The 18865-nt window shown below is 27.3% G+C and overlaps 1 protein-coding gene across 3 annotated transcripts; it reads right to left on the reverse strand.

The window, feature by feature from the left end:
- Positions 1-2798: 2798 nt before the first annotated feature.
- LOC107167092 (uncharacterized) lies at positions 2799-17556 on the reverse strand. 3 transcript variants are annotated; one of them, XM_089218186.1, is made up of 18 exons: positions 17054-17552; positions 13422-14191; positions 13035-13298; positions 12688-12968; positions 12372-12615; positions 12024-12287; positions 11693-11782; positions 11224-11630; positions 10934-11160; positions 10330-10576; positions 10081-10264; positions 9059-9275; positions 8402-8572; positions 8101-8345; positions 7871-8027; positions 6600-6690; positions 6344-6539; positions 2799-4182 (listed from the first exon to the last, which is right to left on the reverse strand). In XM_089218186.1, exons 2-17 carry the CDS (start codon positions 14091-14093, stop codon positions 6365-6367), a joined length of 3936 nt encoding a protein of 1311 aa, XP_089074312.1. In that variant the 5' UTR covers positions 14094-14191; positions 17054-17552; the 3' UTR covers positions 2799-4182; positions 6344-6364. The 3 variants fall into 3 exon arrangements, with proteins under 3 accessions (XP_089074312.1, XP_015371475.1, XP_089074313.1); XM_015515989.2 differs by having other exon boundaries at positions 2799-6539; positions 17054-17551; XM_089218187.1 differs by lacking the exons at positions 2799-4182; positions 6344-6539 and having other exon boundaries at positions 6600-6701; positions 17054-17556.
- Between the last annotated feature and the right edge of the window lie 1309 nt (positions 17557-18865).

Raw genomic sequence — 18865 nt, forward strand, 5'->3', positions numbered from 1 at the left:
TCCATATTAAACATTTTATGTTTTCTTAAACCGTCATACCTATATTTAAACCGTCTAGTATGTACAACACTTCTAATTGTAATGTTAGGCTATAAATACTTCTTATTATGATTATTAAATATAAAATAATGATTTTACTTTACCCGTCATAAAAATAAGAAGGTATATACAGAAGGTAGAAAAATGTATTTATTTTTTATTTCTAAACAAAAATATTTTTGAAGAAAATATCACTATTTATCTTTTTATTTTCTCAATTGATTTATCAAAATCAAAAGAACTTAATCAGATTCTGTTTTATCGAATCTTACCACCCTTCAAAAACAAAATACCTGACTTAATTAATATTATTTTCAAATAACTAAGTGTGCCTAAGTGTAATTATAAATGTCACTTAAAACAAAATTACAGTGGATAAAAAAAAAAACAGTTAATTAAAAGGATAATTCAAATGTTTGACAGTTAAAAGCTAACTTCATTTCAACTGATAATTATACAAAACATTAATCACCCAAATTTTAAATTAGTAATTTGTAGATGAATTTTAAATGTATTATGTCTTCAGCAAATCAAAAATTGTTTCCTTGTATTTTTTTAAATTTTTATATTATTGTCGGAACTTATGTGAGGCTATGTATTATATTTTTATGCTTTTTGACTAAGCTTGATAAAAACTAAATAATTTAAATTGTCTATAAATAGTTCATAATTATCTTGTTTAAATGTCATCATTGTTGAAAGGGAATGATAATTTATGCTATGGTGTAAGAAAGTTTCAAGTTTCTATAAATCTTTTTTTTTTAATGATAATAAAACAATAACAATTATTAGAAAGATAAATCATTATTATATTATGTTTAAATTATCCATACAATGTATAACTTATTACTAGAGCCCACTATTGTATATGGATATATACAATACATATCAAATTTGTAATTTACTAATTTTCATTTGATTTAATTTATATTTAAAATGTCAAAAAAGAATTATATTAATATAATATAGTTTTATGAAAACATATAAAAATAATGAAAATAGAAGACTTATTTAATCAATTTTATTTGCAAATTTCTTATTTTTTAGAATATATTCCTACAAAATAAGAGCATAAATGCATATTCCTAAGGTTTTTAGAGCTTATAAATTTGGGCTCTAGTTACCACTTGATATAATTTATAAAAATTATCCTTAACCATTTCAATTGCAATAACAATGAAAAAAGGTTAATAAAATTATAAATAGAGAAACTAAAAACTTGGTATTTTACGTACATCATCTAAATTTTTCAGTGATCCTACGTTTAAAAAAAAAATATCGTGAATTAATGCCATAAATTTAACGTATACTAATTGATGTTTCACACATTAATGTGGTCTGTTGCATTAATTATTCGAAATTTATATTATATTGATGTTAGATGTTAGTTATTAGCATGCATTTTAAAATAGATGTATGATTTTTACCTAAATTAGTCATGAACAGGAAATTAATTTATTATTAGCAAATATTCATGATATGTGGAGGGAAAAAATTTTGATTTTAGTTAAGTAAAATACATTTTGGAGAATACATAATATAATTATTTAAAATATAAATACAAAATTAATATTACAACCGGAGAACTTTAATTTTGGGTAAATTTTACTTAAAATTATATTTTGCATAGAATACTTATAATAAATATTAAATAAAAATTAATTTTAAAATATTTGAATTTAAATTAAATTTTATATAATTATTGAATATTGGATCTTATTAATTTTAAGTAAAAATATATTTTATACTTCTAAATGATTGCTCTACATCAACTTATATCATCAAAGCATATTCAAAGCACGTGCTATCTGAAAGCACTGATTATAAAGTTTTGGAAGGTCGTCTGCTGATCATCATGTCATTGAGTCTTAAAAGCAATAGCATTTTCACAACATCTCATATTTGTCCACCTAACCTAACCGAGTTTTATTTTTACTATCACTGATTTGGTAGTTTGCATACTATCATTTTTAACATTGTAATTATATGCTACTAATCTAAAATTCAGTGAAATGAAAATTAAGTTATTTTTCATTATTTAATTTTGAATAATATTTAGAGTTACATAGATGTAGGAGCTAAGACTATAAGTCACAATACATACTGATAAATGGCTGTTTCACAACAATAGGGTTGAAAATGTTTACAAATTAGTGAAATAGGTATATAAAAATAATATGTAAAATAAAATTGGCGCCATTCTATTAAAATAATACTAGAATATTTTGGTCCACTCTTTCGATTATACTATCTTACATGCATAGATTTATTATTTTTATAACCTATAAATTATAATAAAACCAAGTTTATTATAATTTAGTGTAATTTTAGATATTATTTTTGTGTCTCATAAAAAAGGAATACATTTATTGCCTCCCACTATGTTGGTCACGTAGTACAATTAATTATTCAAGTTTTAGTAGTTGTTCATGGTGTAAAACACATCGTGCAATGGGGTAGAGGGTTAAGTTAGGTTGTACCTATGGCCGGTCAATTTTTTTTAGACTGGGTAAGTAATTGTTCACCAGTTATGCATTGCCTGTAAAGGAAATTACCATTTCTTATTTATCTAAAACTTTAATATACTCGTTGAACAAACTATTTAATATATTTTACAATAAATCCAAAACTGTTTTCATAGTGTTTGTTGTTGTTTAACAGTAGGAAATTTTGAAGAAATTTTTATCTCTATAAATTAATAGTCTTGATTCATAAGGAACCTCAAAGAACATTAATGTAAAAAGAAAAACAAAGCTTTGTTTAAAATATATTTCCGTTTATTTGATTTATATAATTTAAGCTTTACTAAAAAAATTCTATCAGTCTACTTCACATTAGAATTATATATAAAACTAAGTACCAAAAAAAAAAATATATATCGGCCGTTGAGCTTTGCTTGTACAATATTATCAAACATAAAAAACGACTTTAAAAATTGTACTAACAAATTTATTGACTAGAAACTTAAAGTAGTTAAAAAAATTTAATGCTTCATACGGAGTTTCAGTTACAAACAAAAAAAAAAAAAAAAAAAAAATATAGAAAAAATATAGCAATAAGTGTATTAAATTAGTTAAATTATAATAATGTAGATAATAAAAAAAAGAGGACTAGAGAGATTTATTCGTATTATAAAATAGTTAAAATAATTAAGGACTATTTGTGATGTATCATTAGTTATTAGATTTATTTAATCAGTAGGCACTTGATAAATAAATACAATAATACCTGATTGCATGAAAAATGTATTAATTTAATGGTTCAATAAAATTGAAAAGACATATCATACTATATATTAATTAAATGTTTATCTCACTATTGATTTGTTAAATGTGATTGTTCATGCAACCAGGCATGAGTATTATATTTTGAAATACGCTTCAGTTATACAATAAAAAAAATTTGATACAGACAAGTAATTTGTTAGTACACGAGAGTGCAAATTTAATATTATCGTATACAAACAGTAGGTAGGCATTTAATTTAAAATATAAAATAAAATTAACAAGGAATTATAAAATAAATATAATACCTACTTTTTTTTCTACATACTAGTTTATATAATAGGGCTTTGAATATAATTATATTAGTAGCGTAAAGAATGACAATTACTAAACCCCAACAACTTTATTGCATTTGAAATAATAAAAAAAAAATGGCTGTTGAAATTGATAGAAAAACAAATTCTTTAACACAACAAATAATAGAAGTTTGGGTAAAATTTTTTTGTATATGCGCGTAAAACTTGTACTAACATAAAATCAATAATTCTAAATAAAAAAAAATCATTGACAACAAAGAAAATGTAAATTTGTTCATCAGACAATCCAAAAGTAGTAAGGAACATACACTTTTCCGAACACAGTAGTATGGTAATGGTGGTATATAATAAATCTTTCTAAAATTAAGGTTGTAAAAAAATAGGAATTTCTTAAAAAGTCCAGAGATTTTTTAATCATAAATACAATTTATATTATTTGATTTATCACAAGTATGCCAATATGTGACAGTAATTTGTATAGAATGGTTATGTAGAAAATGGTATGCATTTGTTGAACTATTGTCATGAACATTCTTGAGGTAGTTTCATTTACAAATGTTAAATACGAATATTGTGATAGATTTTATGTGTTGATATGATATCTATGAGAAATAGAAGATATTATATATTTTCTATTAATAGTCATATGTTTCATTGATGGACAAACTCTTAATAGACATAAATTAATTTAGAAATAAATTATTGTGGACAATTTAAATATCAAAAGAAATATAAATTATAGTTTGACAATTCTGAAAGTGATATTTAAGATGAAATTATTGTAACTCGTTTTTTATTTTATTAAATATTGACAAGTATTTATTTAATAAATTAAAAAACATTCTTTTAAGAGGATATCAGCACAATGTTTTATTTTAAATTCATGCGCAACATAATAAATTTACATTTAGATGAACCAACTCTTAAATTGTAACTTTCTGTTAAGAATAGAATCTGATGCTACCATTTTATATTATTTATTTCTTTCCATTCAAGTTATGACTGCAGGGCTCGGGACTTATAGCACTTAAAATAGCTCTTAAAAACATTATTTTAAGCACTCAAATAAGCATTTAAAAAACTTAAATTTTTATCAAAAAACTAAAAACTAAAAAATTCTAATTAAAAAATCAAACAAAATAAAAATAAATCTTTATCTTTATATTATAAAATAAATTAAAATTCACTTTTGAGACTTTAAGGATTTTCTGAAAAATGAAATGTAAACGATATTTATAATAGTTGAAAACATTATAAAAACGTAGAAATACTGGTTAAATAAGAAAAACTGGAAATAAGCATTTTTTTGAAAAATTGCTGAAACAAGCGAAAAAAAGCACTTTCAAACTTCATAATTAAACGTATTATAACATGAGATACACTTCCATAGTACTATGCTACATTTTAAGTCAATCCATAAAATAAGCAAATATTTTAAGAGGACGCCACACCCGTATGTGTTGTCTCCATCTTACAAACGTATAACATAGCAAAATCTGTTTAGCGCGGGACAACTTTTCTCCCTCAATATTTATAATAGAATTTTCAAAATTTCACAACGCATAGGTAAGAACTTTATCTGTGTTGTTATTTTTTTGATAGCACAAACAAATAATTTTAAGTAATTTAATGAAAAAATAAAAAATAAATGTATTTTCTTAAGCTTATAACTTTAATTATATTTATGTTATCAAAAAAATAACGACGCTATGACACAGATAAAGTTCTTACCTATGCGTTGTGGAATTTTGGTAATTCTACTATAAATACAAAGGGAGTAAAGTTGTCCCGCGCTAAACAGATTTTGTTATGTTATAAGTTTGTAAGACAGAGACAACACATGCGGGTGTGGCGTCCTCTTAAGTCCTGAGTCCTGGTTATGAGTATGTAAAGTATAACAATTTCAAATTGCTAATTAATTGCATAAAAACTAACTTAGCCACACAGGTAATGTTCTTAACCTAAAGTTTGATAATAGGAGAATTCATTTAAACACAGGGTTGGATCTGCTCAATTTTTTATGTTGCGTTAATTTTAAATGTGGACTTTAGAATGAATATTAAATAATTACAAATGTTTAAATTCATACAATTCAAAAAGTATTCTCTAAAATTAATATATATATAATTTAAAAATGTTCAGCTCTACAGTTCTATCACAATCACTATAGATTTTAACTTTAAGTAAATGGTACAAATACCATTATAAATAATTACTTAAGTATATAGGATGATTGGCGATGTTTAAACTTACTTCAGTTGATCACACTGAGAAACATTATCTAATACTAAAATTAGATTGCACTATACATAAAATTATTCTTAAACCATACTTACAACTAAGAATACACAAATTAATCCGTTTTTCCTTCTAATGTCAAGTTATAAAATTACTCTGTACAACCAAAATAATAATTGTCTTACAAGTGGATGAATGTGATACATACTTAGTTATTGTAACAAAATCATATTTAAAAGATAATAATAATATTTTATTGGCCACAACATTTTAAGAGCACGAAAGAAGGATATAAAAATATATTTCATAAAAATTAGATCAACTTGATACAAAATGTACATAATTTCTATATATCTAAAGTAAAATTATTGCTTAATACATTTATTTTATTCATTTAGGCCTAGAGGATGATTGGTAGTTTCTAACTGTATTACTAGGTTAGTTTTCAAAATATATATAGAAGTTAAAATAAAATGGCAACCTTTTTTACAAAAAATAAAAATAAATACTCTTTAATAAACTCACTTGGGATCATAAACTATATATTTATAATGGCGTTTCTTTTCGCCATTTAAAACTATCAGTGGGCAAATGAGGTGTTTTATTTTTACGCCCAGCAGCCATTTCTAAACCATTACGGATAGCCGGCATTATTCTTAATGCTGGATTTGTAACAATACCATTACGTTTTTGCTTGACGTTTCCCAAGTTTTTGTTGTAACTGCAAATATTTTAAATATTAACATATTATACATTAAATAAAATGATAATGATATAATACTTTGAATCGGAAGTTGATTTTTTTAACACAGCCTTGTTACCAAGAATAATTCGCATATGAGTGTCACGCGAAAAATGATCATCCGTCAATACTGAAATAATACTAAAATGTAAATGAATGCAAATAAAAAATTCAAGTCAAAATTAGAAGACATTTCTCAAAACCATTAAATGTTAAAGTTATACACGTGAAATATTCTATCTAAATAGCTTTTAAAATGTTCAATATAAAAAAATAAAAGTTAAGTGAATTATAAGTGAATTTCTTGATAAATAAAATACATCAGATGCAAAATTTTAAAAACAATACATAAAAATGAGTATTTTTGAATTGGGTAGACAATAATAAATACAGTGGAGAATAGTGATACTTAATGAAGATAGTGTGTACTTATAGTAGGTCAATAAACAAAAAATATTGGTTGAGCAAATTCAAAATTTTGAAATGAGAAATAGAAAATAGAAAATAATGCCAATACAGTGATATCACAACAGAGAAGCAACTATGTGTATAGCATTTGCCGGTTCTTTTTATTCGTCAATTCTCAACACAAAACAACTGATCATATTTTACAACGGATCACGAATAATGATAGTATGATTGCACAACAAACATTAATAAAGTACCAACTCGAGTTGAGTTTCCTTAGTCATACAAGGACTAACAGAACAGATCATAGGCGCTCCAAGCATTTAAATACCTATTGAAAAATAATTGTTAATATACTAATATCTTGAATTATGATGCTTAGTACATAATTTAATTCTATGAACACTAGTAAAAATGTCTATAGTATCGTTGATGATAAAATAAATTATGCCATTAAATTGTTTTGTCTAAGTTGTAGTGCAACCATTATATCTTTAATCGTGAAACGGACTGATTTTGTCCTAACTGACTAGTCCACTAGTGAATGTATTTTTCTTTGTTACATAACTAGACTAAATTTTAAGAGTGTAAAAATATTAATGTTTAAGTGAACATCAATGTTTTCAAAATGTAATTTTGCTGTATAGAATAATTAAAGTTTAACAGATAGTGTATTAAAAATAAAACATGTTTAACTTTATATTATATTTATGGGGTCAAAATTGTTTTTTAAAATCAAAACAATGTAAATTTAATGACTACCAAGAAATTAAGCATTTTTATAAAACTATAGCTAAAATAATATTGTTTAAAATTAACATTTTATTTATTAAAAAAATATACAATTAATAACAATATTGAAAATATAATTTGTCAACTTCAAAATCTAATAATTGCATTACCTTGAATGCTTGGAGCTGATGGTTCTTCTGAATTAGGGCTGTGAGGTGGTGTTGCATAAATAGGACTTTGCAAAGGACTTAGAACTTTAGAAGTGGGTCTCGATTTGATTCGTCGACTACATTGCTGTAATTTTTGTGTAAATGTCAATGGTGTCAACTGCAAAAAATAATGGTAATATTTACTATTTAAAAATATTCTAAACATATTTTTATTGCCAAATTGTTTTTACTTGAGTTGGCAAATCTTGGTGAGAACTTTTAGTACTATCAGTTAAATTAGAACTTGATTTGCTATAGTTTGAAACAAATGATGTTCGTTTAGCTGTTGAATCTGGTGATTCAATAGGCGATGAATCATGGATCGGAGTATGATTAGTGCAAGATAATAATGGATTAACTAATATAGCAGAGGATGGTTTAGTTTCAGTTGTTGAACCAGAACCACAAGAGGTATTAGCTGTATTAAATCCATTACCTAAAAATATAATTCATTAGATATGAATGTTAAATATAATTTATTTTAAATATTACTTTCGTTTTTTATAGGACAAAATTGTTCAAGTAGTTTAACAATATTGTCATGACCACTTTTTGCAGCAATTTTTATGGCATTTCGTCCACAATGGTCAGATACTAATGGATTTGCACCTTGCATTAACAATAATCGAACACAAGTCTCATTACCTTCTTGAGAAGCAATACCTGTATAATTGAAACAAAATAATTAAATTAATGATACATTTTTTAAAACTAAAATATCATTAAAATATACAATCTTGTTGATATTTAACATAGTTTTAATCGATTTAGTATATAAATATTGAATGATATGTTTTAATATTATTCTATAAAAAATATTAGGCTATACTGTAATGTTTTAAGAAATTTTAAAGAAAAATTTAGTAATAATTTAAAATGCAATAACTAGAATACATGATGGTATTAGTATAAACAATATATTGATAAATTACTGAAGTTAGAATTTCAACACTTAAAATTATATTAATAATCAAAATAATAAATTAAATAGATTAATAATTAAATGTGTGTTAAAGTTTTTATATTTTAACCCAATACTTATTTTTTTTAAATACTAAGCATAATAAATAGTAATAAAAATATATTAAATAATGCAATATTAAAATTAAGGTATTTAAATTTTGAGTTTTATGTATAATAATAATTTACCCAATGCTGTTGCTCCTTGATTGCACGCATGATTAACACTAGCACCATGTTCAATTAATAATCGGACGATGACAGAATGTCCTTGCCATGCAGCCAAGTGAAGAGGCGTTCTATTTTCATTGTCAGTTGCATTTAAATTAGCTTTTCCAAGTTTTAACAATAAGGATACCATTTCACAGTGACCTTGCCAACAACTAACATGCAAAGCAGTACGACCCTAAATTGTCAAAACACAAGATTTTTAGTGAACCTTTCTAAAATTTCAAAATAAATAATTTATTATTGTGAATAACAATTTTAAATTTTAGCAATATTAATTATGATGATGAATGAGCTCTAATTATTCAATTTTATTTATGACCTTTTCCTTAGAATATTATTAGTTTTAATCGAGATTTGAATTCATTAAAAAAGAAATTCAAGTTGTATAAGTAGTCCATTTTTAAGAGGACGCCACAACCACATATGATGTCTCTGTCTGACAAACTTACGATGTGGTAAAAATGTTTTGCGCAAAAAAAAAAAACCGAGAAGGTTAGTCATAATTAAGAAAGAAATTTTCACACTAAAAAGAGGAGAACATATACTAACTTACTGTGCAAAATAGTTTATACTTTTCCAATATCACAAATACGTAAACATTTTTTGTTTAAAAATTCATTATTTTAAAGTTAAACAACGTTTTTTTGTATTTGTGATATTAAAAAAATAATAATGTTAAACAGCAAATATCTTCTCTTTACAGTCTAAAATTTTCGTTTTATAGTTAAACGAATTTCTTAATAATTTCTCACTCAAAATGTTTTACAATTCTAATAAAATTAATAGAAAATTCATTTTTTTACAAAACAAATTTAAAATTATAATTGGATTTCTAGAAGAAATTTTTTCATTCAATAAATAGTCTAAATCCATGAAAGAACAATTTGTTTTCAAATAACTGTTTATATGTTTTATTAATAATAGTTTTTTAAGAATAGTGCAGTGTACATTAATTTCAATTAAAAATACACGGTACTGACTTCAGAATCTGTGCTTTCAACGTCTGCTCCACCTGGGTCAATAAAAAATTTAGCCATTGCTAAATGATTTTCAAGAGCAAGGACATAAAGAGTACTTCGACCATCAGCATCTTTTTTGTTAACATCAACTCCATGATCTACAAGACTTCTAACTACTTCAATATGTCCTTCTAATGCAGCTAATCTATAAGTATACATGACATTTTAAGGAGAGTTAATAGTTTGTAATTGATTAAACAATAATAATACCTTAAAGCAGTTCTTCCATCATGAGCTTTCTGATCTGGAGGGGCTCCATAGTTTTTTAAAAATTCACTTACTAAACCTGAATGCCCTTCTTCAGCTGCTAACATTAATGGTGGCTTACCATCATTATCAGTTTGATCAATTTTTGCTCCACTCTCCAACAATGTTCTGCAAACAACCTGATGACCTTCAAATGCAGCATAATGCAATGGTGTCCAACCAGAGTTGTCTCTATGTTGTTCATCAAGACCTATATTATAAAAATATGATCATAACTACAACAATTTAATAGACAAAACTTATTAAATATTCAAACCAACAAAAGAATGTCTGAGAATTTTAATTTATCAAGCTATGTCTTTGCATAGCTTTTTTTTTTACAAAAAAAACTTTGTTGCATATTTGTTTATTAGATTGAGGTACATAACATAAAAATTAGATTAATTTAGTTCAAATACTTAAAATAATAGTTATATTTTAAGGAAATTTCAAGTTTTTCTATCCAAAATTCCTAGATAAAAGTAGCCAAAAAAGGATATATTTTAAAATAAATAATACAAAAAAGATCACTTAAAATAAAAATTCTTTAAACATGCTTCTTTAATACCTCTATCTAACAGTTGAGACACTACAACATTATTCCCTTGAGCTGCAGAAACGCTGAGAACAGTACGACCTTCATTATCAATGCTGTCTACATAACAACCCCAAAATAACAAAAGTGAAACACAAGCAGGATGTCCCATTGATGCAGCAGCCCATAAAGGTGTTCTACCTAACTTATCACAATGGTCTACATCAGCCTCTGCTTCTAATAAAATTTCGCAAACATCTCTGAAAAAACAATTGTAAATAAAATTAAAAGATCAAAATGTAATTTAACTTTCAGTACAATACCTATGGCCTTCGAATGCAGCAACAAGTAAAGGTGTCATTCCATCTTTATCTTCATGATCAACAAAAGCTCCAGATTCCAACAGCAAAGTGACAACCTTGGCATATCCACCATTAGTAGGTGCACATAAAGCAGCAACACTTAAAGCAGTACGGCCATCACTATCTTGATGATTAATATTCGCCCCATTGTCCAGTAATCTTCCTACAATATGCGCATGGCCCATATACGCTGCAGCAATCAATGGAGTTCTACCATCGCCATCAGTAGTATTAGGGTTTGCGCCAGCTTCTAGTAATTTTATCACAACATCATTGTGACCTCCCCAAGCTGCAGCACGTAATGCTCCACGTCCTTCACAATCAGAGCATTCAACATCGGCCCCATGTTTAAGCAATAACTCTACCACCTAATATTATAATGTGTATTATACAATTTATAATTTTCGTGAATCAAAATGTATGTTATTACTTGTGAGTGACCACCCCATGCAGCAGCTCTTAAAGCAGTCCACCCTTCAACATCTGCATGATCTATTTTACAGTTATATTTTAATAAAAGCTGAAACAAAAATGATGAACTGTAACAACTGTTATCAACATTTACAAATATAAATAACATTAAATAATTCACAAGAAAGAAAAAAATATTGGAGCAGAAATAAACAAAAATTATTTTCATTGTTATTATGTTATTAAATGTGAATTTAAATTAAATTATTGATATAATATAAAGTTGTATTAATTTATCTTTGTTAGAATATAGATAATAGAATACTCAAAACTATGTTTAGTTTAAATACCTCTACAACTTCAAGATGACCGTGACGTGCAGCTATATTAAGAGGTGTTTGTCCATTATTGTCATTCACTTCTAAATTTACATCTGAGTGAGTTTTTAATAACTCCTGAAGAACGCTAAAATTTCCATCCATTGCAAGTAAATGCAAAGTATTCCTGCCATTAATATCTACTTCATATAAATTTGAAGATAATAAGGTATTTGAATAAATAACTGGATTTTTATCATATTTTGGTGATGATACCAATCCAAAATTTGTTTCAAACTAAATAAATATATAAATAGATAACATGATAAGAGCTAGATTAAAAAAAATTGATTGCATTTTAATATGAGTAGTTATTTTTACCTTATTCGATTTTAGATCAATATCAGATTGAAAACAATTATTAGCTCCTTCCAAAAAATTTACAGCTTTTCTATCATAACAAGGAATAGTCAAACTTTCAGAAATTAGTGCTCCAGTATCAATCAACCATAGTAGTGGCAGTAAATTTGTGTCAGAAAAGTTTGTCCAGACTGGTAATGGGTTAACTCTTGATAAATGATAAGCTAATTTATGGACTTCGTCATGTGCAGGGGGTTTTGAACATCTAAAAAATATAAAAAATTAGACATAATATGAAAATGTCAAATATAATTATTTTAAAAATAAAAATAAATACCTAAGTGTATAATGAAAAGCAATCATAGCATGCCCTTCATTTGCAGAGCACAAAAACCTTCTAGTGCAATGTTTGACATCTAGGAACCATTCTCCAAAACTGTGATGAAATTGTATTATCTTTGAATCTCTTGGTAATGAAAATATTCTTCTCAATAAGCTAAATCTTTTGTGAAATTCTTCAACAGACATGTATTGGTATACAGAATGTATAATACTACTTAATTGTTCTTCTGATAAAGGTTCTGGAGATGCTAAGATAACATTTAACAAAGGTCGCACCTGGAATACAAATGTAGTTCAAATCAATTTTAAGGATTATAATTGAATATTTTTGAAAGTACTTACTTTTGAAAAATGTTTTGAATTCAAAAGCCTTTGACAAAACCATAAATACAGTCCATTAAGAGTTCCAGGAATATCTTTTATTTCCCTTAAGACTACACATCCATCAGATATTCCATCTAATACCCTTTCCAAATAGAGAAAACAACCATTACTTTTTATGTGCAATTGATTTAACATTTCAGCTGTATCTCTACTCATGTGTTGACGTAAGGATTCTTCTGATTCCAAACGGCTTAATATGTACTGCTGTATATCTCTAACGACCTATGAATAAATATTAAATAGTAATAATATTAAAAGTAATTAATAAATCAATGATAATATTATGAAAAAGATTCTGATAAAATATAAATAGGCAAGTCCTATAAAAAAAAATATCATACGTACTTGTGATTTACGGAGATCATCTATGCAAATTTTACGAAAACCAGAAAACATACGAGCAACATTTTTATTCTGTCTACGTGTAGTACAAATAAGCATCAACCATTGGGGAAACAAATGATGATGAGTAGCTAATAGCTCTGTAATGGTTTTACTTGAATTATTCTTAAACTTTGGATCAGATCTATCATTTGTACATAATCCTTCATCAACTGAATCAACTAAAAGAAACATTGTATGTTTTGGTAGTTCAAGATCATTTATTGGAAAAATAACAGCTTTTTTAAATGCATCATCCGCATCTTTTACTATATTGATTGGAGATAAAGATTCTTGTATTGCTGGATCAGATTTTAATCTTTCTTTATATGATTTGGGCAATGAATCAGATAATTGAGAAACCAAACTTTGAATAAAATGTGCAACTGATAATGTGTTTACATTTTGAGCTTGACAAAAATGATAAGCTAATAGTCTTCTGTTTAATGCACGTTGTTGTCTGCCAGACGGATGAACAATTTCACAGCACAGTGAAGTTTTTCCACATCCAGCACCTCCAACAAGAAGGGCTCCACATGTTTTCCAATTGCTTCTTTGATCAAAGCAGTGTAATAATTTTTGGAAAACCCATTCGCGGCAATAAAATGGTTTTTGAGCCAAATCACTTGAAGTCATTTTGTTCTGTTTGTTTTCATATTAGTTAAATAATTCTTAATTGTTGATATCATAGGCCAATTTAAAATTGTTAATTTAACTTATATTATATAGGTAATCTGAAACATAAAAAATGTAATTACATTTTATTCTTAAGTATCTACGACTATTGAGTATATTTATGAATAAATATATAAAATAATTTAAGTTTTATATATATATATATATAATATAAACATTTATAAGGTTAAAATTTTCAGAACATAAAAAAAAAAAAAAATCATAAGTAAATTTAAGTGGAACTAATTGAGACTTTTTGTTTTATTTTAACACTATACAATTATACTTTTACATTATTTTATTTTGCAAAGTAAATAAAACAACAAATTGTTAAGAATAGTTGTATATTTTAAAAGTATGAAATGCATTAAAATTGTTTTCATAACATAACAGTGAGGTTATCACTAGAAGACCTCAGTGAAAAATTATTTTATGATCCTTGAACTCAATACCTACAATGATTTACAATAATTAATAATGATTTACAAAACAAAACAAAATATGCATTAATTGAATGTTAAAAATGCATAATGTGTAACATTTCATAGTAAATATGTTTGACGTCATATTAAAAACTAATCCATACCTAATAAGTAAATAAATTTAAAAAAAGACTAATTAAATTTAATATCAAAATATAATTTTCAAATGTTTTTTTAGTTAAATGTCAAAATATTAGGTACATGTAGGGATTTTACTTAATACTTATTTGAACGAGTGCAAGAAAAAAAATACCTAAGATTATACTTATAAAAAAAACATAGTCCTAATTTTTTTTATTGGTAAATAAATATATTATGTATATGTTAAGGGTATTTACATTTTACATGTTAGGATATTTAAAAATAAATTAAAATTAAAATAGGTAATGTGTAGAAATATAACATTATAATCCAAGAATAAATGTATACCTAATTGTTTTTAATATGATTTTTATAATGAGGATTTTTTTTTTTTACAATTTTGAAGTAAATAACCTACAATTTTTTGTTTGATAAAATTTAATACTTATTGAAGATACTTTATAACTTCATGTCTACAAATTAAATTTATTAATTTCATTAACAACAATTTAAAATTTATATTAGTTTTCTTCACTTATATAGTTTTATACCTTTGAATCTTTTTTAAATGCTAATATTCAAATCTAGATTATAAAGTAATAACCATTTTTTTTTACCAGTGATTTGTTTAATTCTGAAGCACACAAGGAATAATATAACAACCTATTTTCTAGTAAATAATTAGTGAAAAATATAAGTTATAATCATAATTAATTATGGTTGTTCTACATTCAATGTAGATAATGGAGCAACTGAATTTTCGACCAACCATAGTCACTAATTCAAGTGCATTTTTAATGTTTTCAAAGCAGTGTGCATAACTAAAGCATAACAGTCAAATTGGCTAAAAAAAATTACATAGAATTCTTGATTACATTAATTATAAGTGCATCCTAATAGGTAAAATCTGACAGACAGTGGCGTATTTAAGGTTTTTTCTCCTATAGGCACTTTCCAATTCGCCGCCTCCCCCCTCTATCCTTCCTAAAATTATTTATAAAACATATTTAAATATACAATTTATTATAATATAATATAATATTATATTAAAAAAGATACATAATTTATGAACATTAAATTACAAACATTAAAAAATAACAATAAGTGAGTAATTCCTTGTCATTATATAACGATAAACTATGGTATTTATCTATCTATCTTTATTATAAGAAATCGAACTCGCATAAGTTTTGTTATCTATGTGCTCGTATTATGTTGGTATGTGTATAATATAGTTGTATGAATATGTAGATAGATATTCAATTTTGAGCAAACAAAAAATTAGTTAAGTTTGATTTCATCAAATGAAAAATACTTTTTATAGTTTTGTAAAAAAAATCGTTGAAATTTGTAGCTCTAGGCCCGGGCCTATAGGGCCTGTGCCTAAATACACGTCTGCTGACAAATCCTAAAAATAGTAAACACCAGTTTAGGTGGTACATTTGTTCAAGTTCTACGAGAAATCATTAATTAGAAAACGAGTTTGCTTGTAGCTGAAATAAATATTTATTGAGATTTAAAAAATAATTCTATGTGAGTTTAAATTAATTTGACTGGGTAACGTAACATGAAAAAATCTGAGAATTCATCATGGTTGTTCTGTGCATTTCAGCACAGGAATGTCATTCAAACCACAGAAATTATTTTCCATGATATTAATATATTATATTATATTGTGTAATATTTAAAATCCTACTAAACGATATTCATAATGAATCAAACCCTATGACTCATGTTACTATTCAGATTGTACATTCCTTCCTGTTATATATTAATCATAATGTATAGATTATCAGAAGCAGCAGCGGTGTAGACAGGATTTTTTTCGGGGGGGGGGGGGGGGCTGATCAATTTTTTACACAGCGGTGCATTAAATACCTACTAGCACGGCCAAAGCTATAGAAAACTAACAAAATAAAGATGACAATTTAAAATTAGTAAAATACAATTTAAGACTTTTTGATTGAATATTTTTAGACCATTACAATAATTTTTAAATTTTATTAACATTTCGGGGGGGGGGGGCTGCAGCCCCCTCAGCCCTCCCCCTGGCTACGCCACTGAGAAGCACAAAGATAGTTAGTAACATCAAAAATCTTATGGATTTAGGTACCAATTTCTATGAGCTTTAAGTCACTGTGACAAATTGAGTATTGAGTTAATAATATTAAATGTACCTAAGTGTGTCTAGCACGTTTCGAATGACAAGTGTTGGTTAGAATGATTGGATTAAACTTTTTCTTTTGAACAGAACTGAGCCCACTCTCGGGCCAAGCACTTCTAAACCTAAACGGTACCACCCAGCAGACCAACCGCAAGAGTGTTGACATTCGACGAACGGCTGCTTGCCGTACTCACCTCACAGTGACGGTCGACGGAGACTACAGATGACCAGATCGGCACGGCACAGAAGGTAGCATGGTGATCGACGGGAACAAAACACTTTCTGGCTGACGTTGTCTCTAGACGAAACGGTCGAACGGGAAAATCAGGCAGTCGACGCCATGCATAGGACAATGTCTGAACAAAAACGATAAAACTACACGAGCGGCGTTATCGTACGGACGCGGTTTGATTTCAGACGTCGCCGACCGAGTAAACAAATACAAATCGGAATGGGGGAAAAATAAAAAAGCAAAACTAAATTAATAATCGCTGATTAATATCACCGCCTCCCGCCCCGCACCGTCCGAACGATGTCGGTGTACCGTGTGTGTGCGTGTGTGTGACCGATGGCGCACTACGGTGGTTTCTATCGGCGGCTGTAGTTGTAGTCGCAGTAATCGGCTGTCGGCCGAGCGGTGGGTCGACGACAGTGGGGGGGCGTCCGTGGTGAGCACGGTAGGGAAAAAATTTCAAACGTGTGATATCCGCCGCCGCTGCTGTTGTATAAAATCCAGTGATCGTACGTGTGCGTGCGCGCGAGCGTAGGGTTCTGCTTCTCGCGATCTCGCGTGCACGGCGAGTGTGCTGCAGTGGCGGTGAGGTGGTTGTTCGTGTGTGAAACGTCGTCCTGACGTCACGCCGCCGCCTCCACCTCTGTCGTCTTATCACTCTTATCATAATGTTATAATCGTTACGCCGTGGTGGTTGTGAGATTGTGACTCGACTCAGACTCGTTATCTTGTCAGTCGCGACAGACCGCCATAGACCTTAGCCCCATGACTAAATTTTATTTTATTTTTTTGTCATCATAGCCGACATAACAATCTATAACGGCCGCCTACTATAGGTTTTTTTTTTCGATGTAATTTATCGATAGTTGCTTGATATGAGACTTTAGACAATTATTAGCGAGGAAGCGTTATTTCAGATTTCTGCATTAATAATAACACCGGCGCGCCGCGGTTGTATAATATTTTATATACCGTCATATATACCGTATATATATATACAGGGTGATTCTTTTATCAAACAACACTGTCAGCACTCATAATAATATGGTGTTTGTGTGTAAATACCACCTAACATACACCTATAACTAGAGGTTAAAGTGGGGAAAAATTCCAGAGGGAACTAAAGTCTCCATAAAGTTTTAAGCGTTCCAAATATAATTTTAGGTATAATGTCTAATGTATAAAATCCTAATTTGTTAAAGGGGACACTTTTTAACCGCCGTCAGAGGTAAGGGGACCGAGTCCTCCTGCGTCCCCCCACTTTAACCCCTGCCTATAACATACAAACATCACCAAAAACCACCCAAGTTTGAGAGGCTATATCTTGTAAACAGATTAACGAAAAATGAAAATTTAAACGTGAAAATCCATTGAAAAAATTATTATTATTATTAACTATTTTTAAACGCAGCCTTAACATTTTTACGTATATTTTGTATTTTTAATTATTATTATTGACTATTTTTAAAAGCAACTTAAATGTATATTAGATTTTTTGAAATTTTATTTTTTATTGTATTTTGACTATAATATTATAGCTCATAGCAGCTAAAGATATTAATTTATATTGTTATTATTATTATACAGGGTGTCCCGCGAGGATTTACCCATTGCGATATCTAATGAAATAATGGAGATATTAAGATTCTGGTTTTATAATAAGATTCACAGGGATAAGAACTACAATTATTTCATTTTTAGCTTTACTTTCCGTGTTCCTAATAGTTATAAATTTATGATCATATTTTATTTCTTCAAAACTAAAAAAAAAATA

The sequence above is a fragment of the Diuraphis noxia genome, unplaced genomic scaffold, assembly GCF_037042655.1.
Source record: "Diuraphis noxia isolate RWA-SAM2 unplaced genomic scaffold, SU_Dnox_SAM2 contig0001, whole genome shotgun sequence".
Lineage (NCBI taxonomy): Eukaryota > Metazoa > Arthropoda > Insecta > Hemiptera > Aphididae > Diuraphis > Diuraphis noxia.

What these genes read in the sequence shown, in the direction of transcription:
- LOC107167092 (XM_089218186.1), bottom strand. Translation starts at nt 14,093, where the DNA reads ATGACTTCAAGTGATTTGGCTCAAAAACCATTTTATTGCCGCGAATGG. An exon ending in CATGGGGTGGTCACTCACAA is followed by an intron (nt 11,631 to 11,692) that starts GTAATAACATAC and finishes TTATAATATTAG; the next exon opens with GTGGTAGAGTTATTGCTTAA. An exon ending in ACCAAGATTTGCCAACTCAA is followed by an intron (nt 8,028 to 8,100) that starts GTAAAAACAATT and finishes TATTTTTTGCAG; the next exon opens with TTGACACCATTGACATTTAC.